At 59.4% G+C, this 21,062-nt stretch overlaps 1 protein-coding gene across 1 annotated transcript; it reads right to left on the bottom strand.

Annotated features, from left to right (window-relative positions):
• Positions 1-17,320: 17,320 nt before the first annotated feature.
• PIM3 (Pim-3 proto-oncogene, serine/threonine kinase) lies at positions 17,321-20,645 on the bottom strand. Its single transcript, XM_081128850.1, has 6 exons — positions 20,280-20,645; positions 20,080-20,189; positions 19,940-19,990; positions 19,482-19,851; positions 18,589-18,765; positions 17,321-18,496 (listed from the first exon to the last, which is right to left on the bottom strand). Exons 1-6 carry the CDS (start codon positions 20,362-20,364, stop codon positions 18,309-18,311), a joined length of 981 nt encoding a protein of 326 aa, XP_080984976.1. The 5' UTR covers positions 20,365-20,645; the 3' UTR covers positions 17,321-18,308.
• Between the last annotated feature and the right edge of the window lie 417 nt (positions 20,646-21,062).

Genomic DNA, 21,062 nt, shown 5'->3' with positions numbered 1-21,062 from the left:
GCCTTCACTGGGCCCTCACATCACATACAAGCCTCAGCTCCCTGCACTGTCCCTTCAAGGTGTCTGCTAAGAACCAAGGCTGCCACAAGCCCCTGGAGCACCCACCCTGCTCCAGCCCTCCTGGGGTCAGGCCATGCCCACTCCCCAACCTCGGCCCAGCCAATCCCATGAGGGCTGGCGACTCCCAGAGACCTCCAAGGCCACCTGCTGGATGTGCCATTCAAAGACCTGTCACACACACCGAGGGCCAGCACGTGACATCTGTGCTCGAGGACCATGTTCATAGCCCTGCAGCGTGACTTCTGTACCCCAGGCCACAGATCACCGAACACTGGCCCTCTGGGTCTGCCCGCACAAGGACCACCAGGCTGCCCCGCTCCTCAGCTGCCATCAGGAGCCTGGGTGTCATCTCCACCTGACTCAGGTGCACGGAAGGACATCAGTCATGTTGTTCTCTGCAAATACACTGCCAACTCCGGCCCTGGCTCTGCTATCCCTCCTTCAGGTGACAGCAGGCCACTGCTTCCCCAGATGACCAGGGAATGCGCAAAAGCAACAAGCCCCTCCTGCTCAGTAAACACCTGTCTACCTGGCTCGCCTCTTCCCTGAAGTACAGAAATGGCGTCTGCAGGGCAAGGTGGCCCCTTGGGGCAAGTGGGGTGATTATAGGTGCACCTGTTAAAATGGGGCCGCGGTCATGAATGCCACCAGGGGTGAGAGCAGAACCATGGACAGGACTGTGCCTGCCCACCGCTCCCCACTACTTACGAGACCCCAGGTTGTGCCAGACACTCCCTTGGCCACCACCACCCATGTGTGGGAGAGGGAGAGCGGCACCTGGGCCCCTTCTGGAGGCCCTAAGCCTCATATTCCTGTAAAGGGGCTGAAGGGATACCCAGGCCACTGGGGCCAGCGCTGGAGGGAGGTGGGGAGGCAGAGGAGATGTGAGGTCACATGCTGGGCCCTAGGTGCCCCCACCCACCACGTGTCCTCTGGGGACCTCTGCCCACCCCTGGGACCCCTCCCCACAGAGGTGCAGGGCAAGGTGAGAGGCCAGAGCCTCTGGCTGCGCTGCCCCGGCCCCAGCCCTGGTCCAGGGAATCCTTGCCCACCTGGAGGTAGAGAGGGGGAGAATGTGCAGGAGGGACTTGCAGGAGTCTCCCTAGAGACTTATTCACGGCCCTGGCCATCCCACAGGTGGGGAAACTGAGGCCAAACAGAGCCAAGGGTGTTCCATTCCAGGACTAAAGACACTGAGGGCTTTAGGGAACGGGGTGGGGAGGGGCCCCGTGTCCTGCCACCAGGTGGCGCTGGTGCTCCGTGTCGGTTCTGAGCTGGACCCACCATCCCCTGTCCACCTGAGGACCTGGGACCACACGAGAACCCCACAGCCCAACAGGCCCACTGCCTTGGTCAGTGACACTGCACCTCCTCCCCCTCCCGCCAGCTGGAACCCCATCCCACCCCCGGCCACGCCTGCCCAGGAGAGAAGTGCTGAACTCTGGCTCCAGGATGGGGGGTGACTAAGGGAGGTGGAAAGTTCTGGACGTCTGTGTCCCTCATTCATTCATTCATTCATTCATGAAGCGGGTGCTCAGCACCCACTGGGTGCCGCATTGGCCCAGCACTAAGAACAAACAGCACGGCAAAGACTGCACCTCCCTCAGAGGGGACCATGCTGAGGTTCTCAGCCCTGAAGCCCAGGCCAACAGGACCCATGGCCACCCTGCCTGGAGCTGACCTGTGCATGGGGGAGACAGGCCACAAGCAGGTTAAATACATTCATTCTGTAGGGTGCCCAGCGCCCGGCAAGGCTGGGAAGGAGGCTGGGAAAGCAAACAGGGAGTGTGGGAGGGTGTGCCCTGTAGCATAGGGCAGCCCAGCAACCTGTGAACAGAGACTGCAGAGGTGAAGGGCACCAGTTACCTGGTTCTAACAGGATCTGACAGGTGAGAGGCGGGGTGTGGCAGGGAGGTGGGATGGGGGTGTCCCAGTATGAGCAGCATATATGAGTAAATAGAATGACGTTTGGGAGGGTGGGGCTCCATGGGGTAAGACTGGGCACAGCAGCAGAAGTTGGCTTTTGGATGGGGTAAGGTGGACCTGCCTACTGGACTTTCACTCATTCACTCGTTCACCAAATGCCTGTGTAGTGCCTGCTGTGTACCTCCTCCCTCAGGGAACAAAACAGACACAGAGCCCGGCCAGCGTGGCTCAGCAGTTGAGCACTGACCTAGGATCCAGGAGATCACGGTTCGATTCCCAGTCAGGGCACATGCCCGGGTTGCAGGCTCCTCGATCCCCAGCAGGCAGCTGATTAATGACTCTCTCATCACTGATGTTTCTGTCTCTCTCCCTCTCCCCTTGTCTCTTGAAAATCAATAAAGACATTTTTTAAAAAAATGCATAGACCCCCACCTGAGGCAGGAGAGGCATAAACATAAAAAAGGGGGTGTGCCCTAGCTGCTGTGATCAGTGGTTAGAGCATTGGCCTGCAGACTGAAAGGGTCATGGGTTTGATTCCTGGTCAGGGGCAGGTTCAATCCCAGGCCTCTCTTGGGGCAACCAGTTGACGCTTCTCTCTCTCTTCCCACCCCCTCCTCGGGACCTCCCTTCTACTCTCTAAACATCAACGGAAAAAATATTCTCCAGTGAGGATTAACCAAAAAAAAGGGGGGGTGTAAATTAGGGAGTAAAAAGGGCTATTCAGAAAGGAAAAGCAGAGCAGGACAGAGGGATGGAGATGGTCATGGAGCAGAGTGCTGGTGGGTCTCACGCAAAAACACGGAGGAAATGAGGCAGTTAGTGGACACCGTTGGGACAAACAATTAAAAATAAAGTCTCGGGCCCGGCCGGGCGTGGCTCAGCGGTTGAGCATCGACCAAGGACCCAGGCAATCGGGGTTCGATTCCTGGTCAGGGCACATGCCCGGGTTGCAGGCTAGGCAGCCGATCAATGACTCTCTCATCATTGATGTTTCTATCTCTCTCTCTCTCCGTCTCCTTTCCTCTCTCTGAAATCAATAAAGATATATTTAAAAAAAAAATTAGTTTAAATAAAATAAAATAAAATTTTAAAAAAATTAAAAAATTTAAAAAAATAATTAAACTAAAATAAAATAAAATAAAATTAAATTAAATAATAAAATAAAAAGTCTCGGGCCCTGGCCAGTTTGGCTCCCTCAGTTGGGTGTCATCCCACACACTGGAGGTGGCCGGTTTCCTGCTGGATCCCCAGTGGGGGGGGTGTGGGTGGCTGATCGCTGCTGCGCTCCCACCTGGATGTATCTCTCTCCCTCTCCCTCCCTTTCTCCTTCATTCTTTTTCGTTTCTGCTCCTTAGAACGGGTCACGTGGATGGTCTTATCTTCACGTCAGCAGGAGCTTTCTTCTGCCTGACCAAACCTGCTGCAGACTCTCTCTGGGGCATCTCTCATTTCAGCTGTTGTACTTTCAGCTCCCGGTTTCCTTCTGGTTCCTTTTGGCTCCTTTCTATAATTTCTCTCTTTATTGACACCCCCTCTTTGTTCACGCTTTGCTCTCCTGACTTCCTTTAGCTTGTTCAACATACTAAAGTTGATTTAACATCTTTGTCTGTTAATTCCAATGTCTGGACTTCTTCAGAGACGGGCCATATTTTCCCTGCTTCTTTGAATGCTTTGTACGTTTTTGTCGAACACTGAGCACTCTGAGTATGATTAGGGGGTAAATCTAAACACCAGGTTTTCCTCTTCGTGGGTTGGTGAGTTTTGCTTATTGAGAAGCTACTGTCTTCCATTTGTTTAGTGACTTTTCCAAATTATTTTTTCCAAAGGCTATTCCTGTTTGTTGTTGTTAATCTTTACCTAAGGATATTTTTTCCATTGATTTTTAGGGAGAGTGGGAGGGAGGGAGGTGGATAGAGAGAAACACCAATGTGAGAGAGACACATTGACTGGTTGCCTCCTGCATGCACCCCAGTCAGGGCTGGGGGTCAAACCTGCAACCTAGGCATGCGCCCTTGACCGGGAATCGAACCCGAGACCCCTTGGTGCGTGGGCCGACGCTCTAACCACTTAGCCACACTGGCCAGGCCAAGACTGCATTCCTTTTTATGTGTGGCCACTGAACGTTTGGTTCTATTGTCTCTGCAATCAGCCAGTTTCATAAAAGAAATTCCCTTAAATGTCTTTACATTAAAATACAACAACAAGAAAAGAGCAAACTAAACCCAAAATCAGCAGAAGGAAGAGAATAATAAAAACTAGCGTGGAGAGAATATAAAAATTGAGAAAAATCAATGAAATAAAAAGTTCACTCATTAAAAAAATATCAACAAATTTGACAAAACTTCAGCTAAACTGACTCAGATGAAAGAAAGACATCTCCAATTACTGAAGTCACAATGAAGGGGCGTTACTACAGAAACGCCTCTGAGACATCCGGGTTCGGTTCCCCCCACCTCCATAAAGTGAACAGTTGCATGGATTTTTTTGGTTTCCCAGAGCACATAAAAGTTATGGTTTCACTCTACCGTTAGTCTATTAAGTATGCAATAGCGTTATGTATAAACAATGTACATACCTTAAAATACTTCCACATTTTTTAAAAATGCTGACCATCACCTGAGCCTTCTGCAAGTCGTATTCTTTTGGCCTGTAGAGGGTCCGGCCTCGGTGTTGATGAAAAAACAGTGATCTGGAAAGTGCAATGAAAGGCAAGTGAAATAAAACGAGGCGCACTTGCATTCGTTCTGCAGACATAAAAAGGGTTGTAAGGGACTCTTCCAACAACTGCATACTGACAGACTGGATGCTCTTAATGAAACGGACAAATTTCTGGAGACACACAAAATACCAAAACTGACCTAAGAAGAAATAGAAAGTCTGAATAGACTAAAAACAAGTCGAGAGATTGACTCGGTAACCAAAACACTAACACGGAAAAGCTCAGGAGCAGAGGGCTTTGCTGGCGAATCCGACCAAACACTTTGAGAAGAATTAATGCCAAGTCTTCCCAAACTTTCCCCAAAAATCGAAGGGGAGGAAACACTTTTTGACCCGTTCTACGCGGCCAGCGCTACCCTGGTTCCAAAGCCAGAACGACACAGGAAAACAACACTACCGCTCGACATCCCTTATGTTTACAGACGCAAAAATCCTCAACAAAATACTAGCAAACTGAATTCAGGAACCTATTAAATGGATTAAACATCACGACTAAGTGAGGCTTATTCCAGGAACACCGGGGTACACCTCCCGAAATGAATTAAAAACACCCACATTCACCCAACCAGTTGCTGTGTCTCCCTCACATCGGTGTTTCGCTCTCTCTCCCTTCCTCTGTCTCTAAAGTCAATGGAAAAATATCCTCAGGTGAGAATTAACAGCAGCAACGACAGATCCCAGGCGAGGGAGGGAGGGAGGGCGCGGGCTCCTCGCTGACATTTCAGAGGCACTGCTGGAGGCGATTAAGTCAAAACGTCCCTTGATTGTCAAACTGGCAAGAAAGAGGCTTCCTTAGCTTTTCAAAAGGTTTGCACACATTTCGTAGAGACAGAAAGAATTTACAAGTTTCTAACGAAAATGTTCTGAGAAAAGGGCGGGGGGGGGGGTCTCTTTCCATTTCGGCTCCAGGGAAGTTTAAATTCACTGTCACTACCTCTAGAGGCAGAGGGGGGCCTGCAGCCGTGAAAACAAGTCGGCTTTTACCACCAGGGAAGCGGGGTGCTGGGAGGAGCCCCACGAGCCCGAGCGCGGTGAGAACAGGGGTGCGGGGAGGGTCGCGCGGGGCGAGCAGGGCGCGTGGGAAGGCGCCGCACTGACCCGACGGCAGGCCCGGGGCGGAGGGGCCCGGGTGCGACCCGCGGTGGAGCCAACAGGGTTTCCCGGTGCGGGGACGAGGCGCGGGCAGGGCGCCGGGCAGCTTGGGGGTGATCGCGGCACCGAGAGGGGGCGGGTGGGGGGGCGCGCGGGGCGGCGGCCTCTTTATTTGCCTTTGACATCCAAGCGGGAGGCCACTCGGCGCGGAGACCCCGCGTGGGCTCCGTGGGCGGGAGGAGGCTGGAGCTGGGGGGGGGGAGGGAAAGGGGGAGGGGCGCTGACCGGCCCAGCGCCCGGAGCGCCAATGGGGCGCTGCGGGAGGTGGGAACCCACCTGGGGCGCGTGAGCTCCGGGCTGAGGCCCGGCCGCGGAGGGTTTGGGGAGGGCGGGGACCGGCGGAGGGCTCGCGGACACCTGCGTGTAGCCGCGAAGGAACAAAGGAAGGGGCGGTCGTTCGGGTGCGTGCGGGCTGGGGGAGGCGGGAGACAGTTTTCCAAAGTGACTGCACGTGCGCGGCGAGCGGCTGCCGGCTGGGCTCTGCCCCGGGGAGGGCGGTGGGGCTCGGCCTCGCTCGGCCCAGAAGGTCGGGAGAGGTGGGCCCCGGGCCCTGCGCCCCCGCCGGCCCCCGTCCTCCCTGCGCCCCGCGCGCCCCCGCCGGCCCCCGGCCTCCCCGCGCCCTCTGCGCCCCCGCCGGCCCCCGACCGCCCCGCGCCCTCTGCGCCCCCGCCGGCCCCCGGCCTCCCTGCGCCCCGCGCGCCCCCGCCGGCCCCCGGCCTCCCCGCGCCCTCTGCGCCCCCGCCGGCCCCCGTCCTCCCTGCGCCCCGCGCGCCCCCGCCGGCCCCCGGCCTCCCTGCGCCCCGCGCGCCCCCGCCGGCCCCCGGCCTCCCCGCGCCCTCTGCGCCCCCGCCGGCCCCCGGCCTCCCTGCGCCCCGCGCGCCCCCGCCGGCCCCCGCCCCCGGCAGCTGGGAGTCTCGGGCGGCGCGGCCCCGGCAGGAGCCTGGTTGTTTTCGTGCCTTTTTAAGCTGCTGCCTGTCGCTAGGACGGCGGGTCGTTTCCAAGCTGCGTCGTGGTCACTTACACGCGGGGTTTTCGGACCCGGGGCGGTGGAGACCGCACACCGGCCGTGAGGTGTGAGAAACGGCGCCGGGGCCGTGGGTGCGGGCTCGTGGGATGTGGGAGGGGACCCCGGGAGGACCCGGCCGCCTGGGGACAGGTGCCGAGGCCAAACCAGCCGAGAGCCCAGCGGGGGCCCGGGGGCTGCGGCCGCCCAGGCGGAACCTCGGGCCGGCGTCCAACTGGGTGGTTCCGACCCGCCCGGCGCCGCCGCCTCCCACCCGCCTGCGCCCCGGCAGCCTGCGGGGGGGGGGGGGGGCGGGGCCGCCGCGTGGAGAGCCCCCCCCGCGCCCCCAGCCCGACGGCGAGGTCCCGCGTCCGCCTGGATCCCTGCGGGGCGGCTGGGGGGGGGGCGGCTGCGGGGGGCCCGGCGACCTCCCCCCCCCCGCCCCTGGGGTGTCGGAGGAGGGCAGCTGTCTGGGGGACGGGGAAGGGGCGGCCCCACGGGCCCCCCAGAGCTCTGCGGGGCGGGGCTGGGGAGGGGCCGAGGAGCGTGGCGCCCCCTCCACCCGCGGGGCCGGGGAGGGCTCAGGGCTTCTGTCCCCGGGCCCCCACCTTTGCTTATTGAGACGACGTTTCTGAGGACACCTCCCTTTCCTCGGGCCCCCAGGTTCCCGGTGCGAGAGTCTTTCTCACCGTAGCCCTGCCCCCGACTCGGCCCTCATGGAGCCCCCCTCGCCCCGCAGGGACCCCTCGGGGCGCAGCCCCTGCGCAGCCGGTCGGCGCGGCCTCCACGTGGACGCGGGCGCCAGGGCGCATGCGCCGCGCTGTGCTGGGGGCGGGGCGCCCGGGAGGGGCCGCGGGGGCGCCTGACGCGGGTTTGAAACACTTTGTCTCATTTTACTGTCGTACAGGAAAACGGCTTTTAATCGTGGCGCGCAGCCGTGTAACCGCTCCCCCGTTCCCACGGCCGTCCAGCGCCCCGGAACTGCCGCCCGGGGGGAGGGGGGGACGCCCCACCCGCGGGGACCCCCTGTGCGCGCCCCCCCGCGGTGACCCCCTGTGCGCGCCCCCACCCGCGGGGACCCCCTGTGCGCGCCCCACCCGCGGTGACCCCCTGTGCGCGCCCCACCCGCGGGGACCCCCTGTGCGCGCCCCACCCGCGGGGACCCCCTGTGCGCGCCCCCCCCGCGGGGACCCCCTGTGCGCGCCCCCCCCGCGGGGACCCCCTGTGCGCGCCCCCCCCCGCGGGGACCCCCTGTGCGCGCCCCACCCGCGGTGACCCCCTGTGCGCGCCCCCCCACGGTGAACCCCCGCTGTGCGCCCCCCCCGCGGTGACCCCCCTGTGCACACCCCGCCCGCGAAGTACCCCGGGTGGGACCTGCTGTGCTTCGTGAATTCTAAGCTTATGTCTTTCACCAAACTTGAAGTCTTCAGTTATTATTTCCTCGAATTCTTTGCCCCACAGTCTTTCTCTCCTTCTGAGGCTCCAGTGACACAAATATTAGGCCTTTTATTATTGTCCCACACGTCCCTGGGGCTCTGTTCATTTTTTAAAAAATCTTAGGATTTCCTCTCTATCGCTCAGATTAATTTCTATCGATATAGCTTCAAGTCCATCGGTTTATTGTCCTCTGTCACCTCCATTCTGTGATCGCATCCATTAGTTAGCTTTTATTTTATTTTATTATTTTATTATTTTTTAAATTTTATTTATTTTATTTTTTTATTTTATTTTATTTTTTATTATTTTATTTTATTATTTTATTTTATTTTATTTTATTTTTTATTATTTTATTTTATTATTTTATTTTATTTTATTATTTTATTTTATTTTATTTTATTTTCTAGTTGTCGTATTTTCCAGCTGCAGAATTCCCATTGGCTTCTCCACCAGGGCTATTTCTTGGCCGAGTCATTGTATCTTAATACTTGTGTCAAGAACGTTTGCCATTTCTGGCTCAGACGAAAAGTCGAAAAGTCTCAGTGAAATCAGTCAGACACCTGTGTGGTCTCAGGATGGTGTCTTTTTCCACGTGGGTTGAAAGGTCCCTGTTCTTCCTCTGCTGACTGGCGTTAGCCCCTGCCCTGGGCGTTTTGAGCTTTGTGTTAGGAGACTCTGGGTCCTGCCCCTGCCTGGGGACAGTGCTGATATTCTTGCCCCAGCCTCCTGTGGGCTGCGGTTCCAACATCCTTTCAACACTCAAAGTCCTCACTGTTCTAACCAGGCCTGTCCTGCCTGCCGGCCACCTAGTGGTCACTCTGAGCCAGGTGGTGGTCTACCTGGTAGGTCCATCTTCTAAATGTTTGATATGCTGATTGGGACCCGATCCACGTGGTACATCGATGCATCGGGGTGAGTGAACCCAGAAGTCCAAAACTTTAAATCCCCTGGGGTCATTCTCTGAGCTCCTTCCTCTCCATTGTGTTCCTGGTACTTTCCAGCTACCTGAGTTCCCTTTTTTCTCCACCAGAAAACATCCACTTCTGCGTTTGTGACGCATTTGGGGCCAAATGGCAGGAGGCGTGCAGAAGGAAAGAAGGCTGCTAATAGGCGAGTTCGCCGGGGTTCCAGGATCCGAGATCAATATGCAGAAATCAACTACGGTTCTGTATGTCAGCAAGGAACAACCCGAAGGTGAAGTCGAGAAAACAGCTCTGTTCACACAGCATGGAAAAGAGTAGAGCACCTCAGGGTGAGCTTAAGGAAAGGGTGCGAGCCGCGGGCGCCCAGGCTGCACGGCGGTCCTGACCAACGTTAAAGACGACCTGAGTACCTGGAGAGTCAGTCTACATCCAGGGATCGGGAGACTCAATATTGTTAAGATGGCAACACTCACCAAATTGATTAAGAGATTGAATTCAATCCCTATCAAAATGTGAACAGAGGCCCGGCCGGGCGTGGCTCAGCGGTTAAGCGTCGACCTAGGATCCAGGCGATCAGGGTTCGATTCCGGGTCAGGGCACATGCCCTGGTTGCGGGCTGCAGCCGATCAATGACTCTCTCATCATTGATGTTTCTATCTCTCTCTCTTCCTCTCCTTTCCTCTCTCTGAAATCAATAAAGATATTAAAAAAAAAAAAATGTGAACAGAGCCTGGCTGGTGTGGTTCAGTGGTTGAGCGTCCACCCAGGAACCAGGAGGTCACGGCTCGATTCCCAGTCAGGGCACATGCCCGGGTTGCTGGCTCGATCCCAGTAAGGGGCGTGCAGGAGGCAGCCGATCAATGACTCTCTCATCATTGATGTTTCTCTCTCTCCTCCCTTCCTCCCTCTCTAAAAATAATAATAATAATAACATAAAACATGAACAGATTTGGGGGGAGCATTAGCAATCTGGCCATAAAATGTGTACAGAAATGCAAAGGACACGGAATTAGCCAAGACAATTGAAAAAGGGGCAGAGTTGGAGAGTTTACAGTTTTGAACGTAAAACCACAGTAATAAAGCCATGTGCTGATGTAAGGACTGACATATAGATCAGTGGAACTGAACGCAGAATCCAGAAGTGAACCCATGGATTTGTGGTCACTTGATTTTTGACAGAAGTCCCCAGGCTCTCAATGTGACAATTGGCTACCCACATGTAAAAGGAGGAATTTGGACCCTTGCCTCACACCATACTCCAAAACTAACTAGAACCCTCAACCCAAATGTAAGAGCTACAACTATAAAACTTTGAAAAGGAAACATAAGAGAACATCTGTGTGACCTTGAATTAGGCAAAGTGTTCTTAGGCGCAGCACCAAGAGCAGGATCCATGAAAAGAAAAAAAATAGGTAAATTGGACTTGATCAAAAGTAAAAGCTTTGTGCCTTGACTGGTATGGCTCAGTGGTTAGTGTCGGCCCTCACACCAAAGGGTTGCAGGTTCGATCCCTGGCCCTGGTCATGGCTCGTGCTGGAGGCAACCAATCAATGTGTCTCTCTCTCCCTCCCTCCTGCCCCCCTTCCACTCTCTCTAAAAATCAGTGGAAAAAATATCCTCCGGTGAAGATTAACAACAACAAAAATAAAAGTTTTGTTCTTCGAACAGTAAGAAAATGAAAATTGTGAAACATGTTTGCAAATCCTATATGTAATAAAGGACTTGTATTTAGAACATACACAGAACACTTGAAACTCAAAAGTAAGGAAAACATACACTTAGAGTTGTTATGCATATTTTAGCACAATTCAAAATAAATACGAATTTTAAGATAATAATACAAACAACCTAAGTATGAAAAAAGAAAGGCATTTTTTAGACATTTTATTAGACATTTAACCAAGGAAGGGGGAAGGGAGCTGGATATCTTCTTGGGTGAAATGTCCAATCAAATTTGAAAAGATGCTCAGCCCCATTAGTTACCAGGAAAATTCAAATTGCAACCAAATGTAACACCATTCACACTCACCAAGGTGACTGTAGTCAAAAGACAGTAACAAGTGTTGACAAAGACGTGGAATCACTGGGAGCCTCATACATTACCAGTGGGAATGTGAAATGGAGAGCCACTTTCTTCAAAACACAAATTTTCCCGGCTGGACGTGGCTCAGCAGTTGAGCGTCGACCTAGGATCCAGGAGATCGAGGTTCGATTCAGCGTCAGGGCACATGCCCGGGTTGCGGGCTCGATCCCCACTAAGGGGTGTGCAGGAGGCAGCCGATCAATGGCTCTCTCATCATTGATGTTTCTCTCTCTCTCCCTCTCCCTTCCTCTCTCTGAAATTAACAGACATTTAAATAACAAAACACAACACAAATTTACCATATGACCCAGCAATTCCATTCCTAGTATCTACCCAAGAGAACTGTAACATCCACACACAAAGACATGTACACGCACGTCTATGGCTGCCTCGTCCACAGTAGCAGAAATGGGGGGGGGTGGATCAACGAGTGGATCCTCACAGTGGAATTTATGGGAGCCAACTGCCGACACACGCTGCAGCATGGGTGAACCCCAAAACGAATGCTCAGTGAAAGCACCCAGACACACTGTCCTACAAGTTGCATGATTTCATTTATAAAAAATGTCCCCAAATGGCAAGTCTATGAAGACAGCAGGCTGGTGGGTGGCAGCCGAGGGCTGGGGTGGGCAGGGAGGAGACGGCTAATGGGAACGCAAGGCCTTCCAGGCACGGAAATGTTCTAAAACTGGACTGTGGTGGGGGTTGCACAGTCGGACAGTTTGCTAAAGTCATTGAGTTGTGGGTGGTTCATTGAAATCATGGAGCGTGGGTGCATTTTATGGTTTGTAAATTGTGCCTCGATAAAGCTGTTTTAAAAATACTTTTCACGAATATCATTAGATTTCCATTTAACTCTCTGAAAAGTGTTTAAAGTGGCTCCGAGTATTAGTTTAAGAGGAGTTCTGAAAGGGTGGGCCCCTCCTGCCCCTGCCCCTGCCCCAAGGCTGTGTCCCCATCACCATCACTCCACACAGCCCTGAACAGCTCCTCAAGAGGTGGAAGTGCTGGGAGCACCCCTTGGTGTCCAGAGAGGACCAGAGGGAGGCTGGGGGCTGTCTAGGGAGGCGGGGGGAGCAGGGGCTCCGAGGTGGGGGCAGCTGGAGTATGGGGTCTTGTGGTGGCACAGGGGCTCGGGCGGGAGTGGACATGGGGGCATTTGACTAGGTCTTGCTATGGCCACAAAGAGAAAGGCCTGGCATCTGCACCAGGCCCTGTGGGTGCACACCTGGAGGACAGGCGCACACCCGGACAGGCACACCTGGACCGTGGGCGTGTGGGGTGCAGAGCTGAGGGCCTGAGGGGAGGGATGAGCAGGACCCAGGAGGTGGGTGCCCCATGCCTGGCAGACACTTCAGGGTGGACTCAAGGAAGGTGCTGGTGGGCTACCTGACAGAGATGGACCTGGGTGCCGAGGAGCTGTGCAGCTGCGGGGCCTGGCCAGCTCCCCAAGTGCCCCCACCGTGCCCCAGGCTCTGCTCCTCCACTGGAGCTCTCGTGTCCCCATAGGAGAGACCACTCAGGTGTGGCCAGAGAGAAACATGGTGCCCATCTAGCAATGTGTACCTACTGGGTGCCAGGCCCAGCTCAGCTCTTGCCTTGCTACCACAGATGGGCCCCACTGGCCCCAGAGACCACCCGTCTTCAGCTCCTTTTTGCCAAGGAGGGAATCAGGTGAGGGAATCGAGGCCCAGAGATGGAAAACACAGCCTGGGCTCCCCACGGCCAGGGAGCTGGAGAGCTGGCCAGCTCTGTGGCTGCCCAGAGGCCCAACTAAGATCTGGGGCACTGTGGATCATTGAGGGGGAAAGGCCCCACACAGGATGTGGGACCTGTGGGCCTGGAGACAGGGCACCAGCAGGTGTCCCCTCAATGGCCCTGGCCCACCCCAGGGCCAGGGCTGAATGGCCTATCTCCCCTGGCCCACCAGCGGCTGGTGTTGGTGCCCCAGCTGGCTGGCTCAGGGCGCTTGCAGCTAATCTGACCATAAGGACACAGTGGCCACCGGCAGCAGCCAGGCATGGGAGTCAGGTGCCGGGCGGGCAGAGTGGCCGGTCCACTCATGTGTGGTGAGGACAGGGACAGAATGTCCCAGAAGCTGGGCCAGGGTGTGGGGGAAGGGAGGCCAGTGGACCACAGTTCTGAGTCCTCATGTGCCCCCAGGCCCCAAGCTCCCCACTCACTGCAGGACAAGAGGCCTCCTCAGGCCCAGGATGGGTCAGCATTGCTGGGCCTGCTCTCACACACTCATCCTGGGAGGTTGTGGAGGGAGGGTCTCACTCTGCTCTCCTCCTGGGGGCTTCTGTACATGTGGGTGGCATCCTTGGGGCTCCATTCCTCCTTGGGTCCAAATGACCTTCTATCTCCCAAACCATCCAGATGCCCCCTCCTGGTCTCAGAGGACTCCTCCTTGCCTAGGCGCTGACCCTCCTCCCCCGCCAGGCTCTGGCCCCAGGTCAGGACACCCCATCCACCCTACTCCCTCTTTCAGGTGCTGCCTCTGGCCTGTCCACCACTCCCAGGACCCCTCCTCACTCCAGACATGCCCACCCTCTCTGCGCCGGCCCTTGGCCCCTAAACCCCACCTCAGGTTTCAGCACCGATGGCCGTCTGGTGGATCTCTGACTGTGGGCTCCAAGAGAGCCCGGGGAAGCTCCTGAACACCCTCCGGGGCTGCAGGCGGCCCCTCCACACCAGCTGCTCAGGGTCCCAGTCATGCGGGTTCATCTGGGTTACTACCGCTCTGGCAGGGCGAGCCCCCAGGGGTCTCTTGGGCCCTTTGAACTGGAATGAGGGAGGGAGGCTCAATGAGCAGAAATCAGATGGTGGTGAGGGTTTGAGCCTGGGGTGGCCCCCGTCTGGGGTGCTCTGCTGGATGAGGGTGGGGCCCCCTCTGCATGTCCTTCCTAGGATGGGAGGGCCTCTGCGGGGACCTGTCAGGCAGGCATGCTGTGGTATGAGCCCCAATCCAGGCAGGTATCTCCAAGTCCCTGGCCCTCCCTGCACCCATGAGATGAGAAGGACAGCGGGTGCTTTGAGGATCACAGCCTTGGGCGGCTCCCGTGGTCCAGGAACCCTGACCTGTCTACAGTCCTCCCAATCACTTGGACCAGGACCCAGGGCATCTGCACCAGAGGGGCCTTGCTGCCTCATTGTCCAGCCCCATCTCCACAGACCAGGCCCTGGTTGAGGCCTCCCTCTGGCCACAAGGAATGGGCAGATAGCCACTGGGCAGGGTTGCACCTCTAGTCTCCAGCCCCTGCCCATGGCTGGAGGGGCCAATGGGTCAGTGAGCACAGCATTCCTGGTTGAGGAGCCCAAGGCACCCAGCTCAGCAGCAGGACCTGTGGGGTGGGGCAGGGAAGCATGGGGGCCCCAGCCAGGTGACAGCCTCCCATATGGGTACGTGGGGCCAGTGACATTGGGGTCCCCTGCCCACTGAGGGCCTGTGTTTTGAGTCAGGGCAGGCAGCTTCCTGGCAGGGAGGGGGCAGGAGGGGCCAGAGGTCAGATTACAGTCAGCTTAGCCCTGCACCCCATGTTGGGAAGATGGGGTCCCACCCCAGGATCCTCTTCCTCTCTGGGTGAAGTAGGTCCCCTTGGCTTATGACCTCGATCTCCAGTAGCTCCCTGATCTCCCTGAGCCTCCATGTCCTGCACCAGGCTCATTCATTGCTGGGTAGAGATGACCCACCCCACAAAGGACTACTCATTCACCCAGGAGCGACCCCCTGCCCCACCCCACGCCTGACCCCAGGAAGGGCTTTCTTGCAGGGATCAGGCCAGAAGGAGGGCAGTGGTCAGTGCTGGGCAGGCCCTGCCCTGACTCCGTTCAGCCAGGCCTGACTGCCGGGAAGGCTGGGGGCTTGGGGAGGGGCGAGTCAGTTGTGTAATCAAAGCTCGAAGCTGGGGGCTTTGCCAAGTCTGCCTGGAAAGTCAAAGGCCTGGAAATCATGTGCTGGAGGCTCAGGCTGATGCCCCATCAAAGGCCTCTGTAGAGAGGGGAGGGCCCATCCAGGTACCCCAGAGCCTGCAATCTAGCCTGTGCTTCAGCCCCTTGGCCACAGCCAGGGGTCAGGGATGGACAGGGGCTCTGTGGGCAGGTGCCAGGCTTGGCTGTTTTCCCAGCCACATTCCCTGTGACTGCAGCTCACATGCACAAGCAATGCCCTCTGAGGCCCTGCTGTCCAGGCCTCCGCTGCCCACCTCGAGAGCTGCCCAGCCTGTCCCTCGTTTCCTTTTTGTGCTGCTTCTCCTAGCACAGGGGCTCTGGGCCAGCTGGGGTCTGGATGCCTGGAGGGGCGAGTGGGGCTCCCAGGGTCCTGCAGGAGTCACTTCCCTTTTCTGAGAAGCTTTGGCACCAAACGCTTGCCAAAGTTTCATTTTAGGGGACTGCATCGGAGAAAAGAAAGTTAGCAAGGCTCTGACAGCTGCAGGTCAGTTTCGGATCTGTCCCAGCCGCTCTCTTCCTGGAAGCCGGCCGCCCGCGGCCACTGGGTGAGGAGGACAGGAAGGGCGACCCAGCTGTGAGCAAACCAACCAGAGGTCAGACCCCGGCAGGTTATGACAGGAGGCTCCTGGCAGGGTAGGAGTCAGAGCAGAGAAGGTACAACCTGGCAGGTGGCAGGGGCACTTGAGCAGAGGCTGCATGCCACCCAAAGTGGCAGCTTGCTCAGGATTCCAGTTCTTTCCACCATGATTTCTAGGTTCTGTGCAACCCCCAGGAAAGTCTGCAGCAATGGATGCTGCTCAGAACCTGAGCGAGTGGTTCTAAAGGAGCCTTGAGATAAAATGGGCCTGAAATATGGAAAGACAAGTGGAGGGAGATGGGGGCTAGCCCGGTAGAGAAGTCAGGGCCAGTGGGCCAGGCAGGGCTGGAGCCTGGGCAGCCTCTGGGTGTGGATGGAGGGGAGGGGAAGCCATCAGCCTGCACAGGAGAATCATGGCAGGACAGGCTTTCGGGGGTCATGCCCTCCACGCGATGTTCAGGCAGCCTGTCCCCCATGCCCCAACCCAAGCCATCCACCAACAGTGCAGCCTGAGGGCCACTGGGCTCCTGCCCGTGGGAACAGCCCCATTCTGGCCCCAAGGGTCCCTGGATAGAGGAGCTCCCTCTCATAGCCCCCAGACCCCAGGCTTTGCAGACAGGGCTGGTTCTGAAAACAGATCCTACACCAGCAGAGGGTGTCCTGCAGACACTGGGGAACCCCAACGCTTAGCATGAGTGGCACAGCCCTTGATGTTGCCATGGCTCAGGGGTGAGGGGCCCAAAGCAGCTCCCTAGCCGCTCACCTCTGCAGAGCCTCCTGGCACGGAGGAGTACGCCAGTGAGTGGGGGAATCAGAGGGTGGCCCACCCTAGGTGCCACAGGCACTGAGTCCAGACAAGCACCCCGCCGGAGTGCACTCAGTCACTTGACCCTGAATGCCCAAGGTGTGCGGTCCCGCAGGTGCCCAGGCAGGGTAGGAGGGGCTGGTTTGGGGGGAAAGGGCCTGAGTGCCCTCAGCCAGATCCCACCCGGAAGCCAGGAACTGGACAGCCTTCCTGCCTGGGACGGGTCCACCACTCAGACCCTGACCGAGCTCCAGTTTGTGTCTGTAGGCAGCGTGGGGGGGGCACCCAGACATACAGAAGAGGCCCTGCCTCCATCCTACCCAGAACTCCACACCCAGCGGCCCAGCAGAGCCAGGCATTCAGCCTCTGTCTCTGAGACCCGGGACTGCCTGAGATTCTTTGAAACCTCACCAGAGGGACCAGGAAGGCTCCCCCTCCGTGTGCAGCATCCCCCTGTCTGTCGCCTGCACAGCCTAGCACTGCCGGCTCCCTCCAGTGCAGCAGGGGCAGGAACGGGGTGGGAGGCCGAGCGCCTCACGCTGGACTTTCTGGTCTAGGAGAACCTAGCCGATCCACCCCCACCCCATGCTGCCGTCTCCTCACAGGAACGGGGAGGGGGCTACCCAGGGACCAGGGGCCTCTTCTCCCACTTGGCCCCCCAACCCAAAAAACACAGGACATCCACTATATACAAAACAATTTAATTGAAATACCTGTATAAAAAATATGGTCTCCAGACATCTTGCTTTTAAACCGAAAGAAACCCCCGCCCTGATGCCTGCACACCAGGTCACAGAAACACCTACTAAAATAAATTAAAGGCTCGAGACTCTGTCCCCCCACCCCCCAGCTTCCAGAGCCAACAAGCAGACTGTACAAGGTCAATAATTTAAAACCCAGCCCCCAGGGTGCAGAGCCCCAAGGTGGCGGAGTCACCCACTCCCCTTAAATTAGCCACTGTACAAGTCCTTCCTCCGACAGATGCAGGTGGGGTCGGACCTGGGGTCCACACACACAGCCACCACCTCCCCACCCCCAGGGGCCCAGGAGAGGGAGGCTGCTGAGGGGGATCCTCAACAAATAAATTAAACAATAAATAGCCCTCGCGGGGTCACACCATAAATAGACGTTCGCAGGCTCGCAAACCACACAGGCGGGGGCGCCAGTGTGGGTAGGAGAGGCCTGAACATTGCATTGCTTGTGCACAGACATGCCCAGACGAACACCGAGGACGAGGGCGGGTGCAGGAGGTGGGCACGAGGGACCCTGTGCCCCAGTGAGTTGAGGTCACAGGACATGAGAGCGCTCCTGGTACAACTTGGTCAGATGGGGAGGCGCTGGGGCCCACAGGGCCACCTCCCGGAAGCACAGGACAGGGACAGTCTCGGGGTCAAGCACCCGCCCAAGACAAGTGGGACCTTGCTTCGACCGGAGGTCTTTGGACAGACAGAGCTTGAGAAAACCAAGTCCCGTGAGAGCAGCGTTCGAAAAGGCACTCAAAGCAAAGGAAACAGGCCCAGTGCCAAAGATAAAGGTCACCAGGGGTCAGAGGTCACTGCTTTCTCAAGGAGCAGCCAGCCCTAGCAGGACAGGCCCTGTGAGGGGCTGGGGCTGGGGCTGGGGCTGGGGCAGGTGGTCCCTCTGGCTCCCACAAGCCAGGTGCAGGTCCCTCCTCACAAGCTCTCGCTGCTGGAGGTGGTGCTGGCCCCATCGTCTGCGTCCAGGGAGCAGAGGCGAAGGTCACAGTTCTCGGGGGTGGCCCCATCTGCCCCCAGCATCCAGGGGTGGGTGGAGATTTGGTCCAGCGAGGGCCGCTCTGAGGGCCGCAGGGACAGACACCACTGAATGAGCTGCTGGCACTCTGTGGGGGAGGAGGGAGGGCCAGGGTCAGGAGGGGGCCAGCTCCTGGGTGGGGTGTGTCCCCTTGCCAGCCTCACCCAGACCCCCACACACCTGGGGAGACCCTTCTCCGGAAGAAGAGGCGGCCCCGCAGAATCTCCTCGTCCTGCTCGAAGGGGATGTCCCCGCACACCATGTCGTAGAGCAGCACGCCCAGGGACCACACGGTGGCCGAGCGCCCGTGGTAGCGGTGGTAGCGGATCCACTCGGGAGGGCTGTACACCCGGGTGCCTGCGGAACGCGCGGGGTTAGGACGCCCGGCCCGGGCGCCAGCGCCACTCCAAGCTGGCACCGAACGCGAACACCCAGACCCTGCCCTGCCAGTTAATCATCCGCAGCCCTGCGCCAGGAGAGGGAGCCGGCGAAACCCTGCCCGTCATCGCCCTGGAAAAACCCCGCGGGCGTGGCCTCCCCCGACTCGCGGGGGAGGAGCCGGTCACGTGGGCGCCGGCTCCGGTTTCACAACAAACAGATGCGAGGTGAGGATGGGGGAGGCTGGGGACTGCGGGAGGAGGCGGGCGGGGCGGGCGGGGAGCCCCGGCTTCCCCACGTACCGCAATGCGGGGATTTCTGCCGGCGCCCCACGCTCCCTCCGCACGCACGCAGCGCCCGCCCGCACCAAGGGGGAGGCCCGCGCGGCGCCCGCGCCAAACACCACCGGGGGCCGGGCACTCCTCACGCAGACACAGGCAGATACCATGGCTCCCCCGACCCCCCCCGTCGCCCCCCCCCCGCCGCCAGTGCGCCCCAACACAGCCGGAGGGGGCAGTCTCGAGCCCGCCCTCACACCCACCCACCACGCACAGGCTCGGGATCCCCGGCTCGGTGCCTGCGTGAACGTGCCCGAGGCCGAGGCGGCGCGGGCTCGGCACTCGCCAGGCCCCCCACGGCGGACGTTAGGAGCCGTTGGAATGTCCCGCCGCCCACCGGCCCGCGCGCACACTCACCGTCGAAATCCGTGTAGACCGTGTCCTTGAGCAGCGCGCCAGAGCCGAAGTCGATGAGCTTGAGCTCCCCGGAGCGCAGATCCACCAGCAGGTTCTCGTCCTTGATGTCGCGGTGCACCACCCCGCAGGCGTGGCAGTGGCGCACGGCGGCCAACACCTGGGCGAAGAAGCGACGCGCCAGGGGCTCGTCGAGGGCGCCGCGCTCCGTGATGAAGTCGAAGAGGTCCTGGGCCGGCTCGGGCCGCTCCAGCACCAGCAGGAAGCCGTCGGGCCGCTCGAACCAGTCCAGCAGGCGGATGACGCCGCGCGCGCCGCCCGCCGCGCCCACCTTCCGCAGCAGCACCACCTCCAGGGGCACGGCCACACCGCCCTGGGGGACACGGCGGTCAGCGCGCACAGCCCGCGGCCCCGGCCCCGCCGACAGCCCGCCCGCCCGCCCGCCCGGGCCCCGCACTTACAATGTTACCCCATTCGGTCACCCGCTCCTTCACCACGTGCTTCACGGCCACCTGGGGGGACGGAAGGGGTCAGGCCCGGCCAGCTGCGACGAAGCGCGCGCTGGGCGAAAAACCCGGGTCCGCCCGGCGGCCCGACTCACCGGGAGTCCGTCAGCGATGCGGCTGCCCGCGTAGACCGTGCCGAATCCGCCGCTGCCCAGCACGGCGCCCACCTGGTACACTTTCTCAAAACTCTCCTTGTCCGCCTTGGCTGTGGGGACAGCGAGGGCGGGGTTGGTGCCACCCGGCGCCCCCGGCCCCTCCGACGCCCCGCGCCCTGGGTCCCGGGCCCCCAGTGTACCGGGCTGCAGGATCTTCACCGGGAGGTGGTCCACGCCGCCCGGCCCGCAGAGGTGCGCCAAGGAGCCGAACTTGGAGAGCAGCATCTCGGGCGGCGGCGGGGCGCGGGCTGTGCGCCGCCTCTCGCCGGGCTCGGCTCTCCGCGCGGCTACGGACGCGGGAGGACGGCCTCCCCGGGCCGCGCGGAGCCCCGAGCCCTAGGCGGCGGCGGGCGGGCGCGGGTGGGCGGGCGTCGCAGGGGCACCGGTCCTTGGAGCGCGGAGAGTCGCGCGAGCGAGACCGTCACGCGGCGCAGTGGCTGGGGCGAGCCGGCGTGGAGCTCGTGGACGCGCAGCAGGCCGAGCGGCTCACACGCCCCGGCCGCCTCGCCCCGGGCTTTTGGTCCGCGGGCGCCCGTATCCCTCCGCGGGGGCGGGGCGCCTGAGAGCCCGCCCTCTTCCGCCGGGGCCCGCGCGCGGGGGCCGCCCCCGAGAACCCGCTCGGGCCGCCGCGGCGGCAGCGGGGAGCGGCCGGGCGCCGCCTCCCGGGGCCGGCGAGGTCCGCTGGGCCGGGGCCGCGGCCAGCCGCCCGGGACTAACTCGCCGCGGCGGGCCCGCGGAGGCGCACGGTGCGGCGTGTCCCGGCCTCGCGCTCGCACACGGGTTCGCGCACGCGCAGCTCCCGCGCGGGCGGTGGCCGAGGCGTGTGGGGCGGGGCCGCGGGAGCCAATGGGAGCCGGGGGTTTTAAAGGGCATCAGGGCCCCCGCCAATAGCGGTGCGCGCGAGGGGCGGGGACTCTCGGGGC

The sequence above is a fragment of the Miniopterus schreibersii genome, assembly GCF_964146895.1.
Source record: "Miniopterus schreibersii genome assembly, chromosome: 2".
Classification (NCBI taxonomy): Eukaryota; Metazoa; Chordata; class Mammalia; order Chiroptera; family Miniopteridae; genus Miniopterus; species Miniopterus schreibersii.
This window is presented reverse-complemented; position numbering and strand designations above follow the sequence as displayed.

What these genes read in the sequence shown, in the direction of transcription:
- PIM3 (XM_081128850.1), bottom strand. Translation starts at nt 20,364, where the DNA reads ATGCTGCTCTCCAAGTTCGGCTCCTTGGCGCACCTCTGCGGGCCGGGC. An exon ending in GGTCTACACGGATTTCGACG is followed by an intron (nt 18,766 to 19,481) that starts GTGAGTGTGCGC and finishes CGCGTTCCGCAG; the next exon opens with GCACCCGGGTGTACAGCCCT. An exon ending in CCGGAGAAGGGTCTCCCCAG is followed by an intron (nt 18,497 to 18,588) that starts GTGTGTGGGGGT and finishes CCTCCCCCACAG; the next exon opens with AGTGCCAGCAGCTCATTCAG.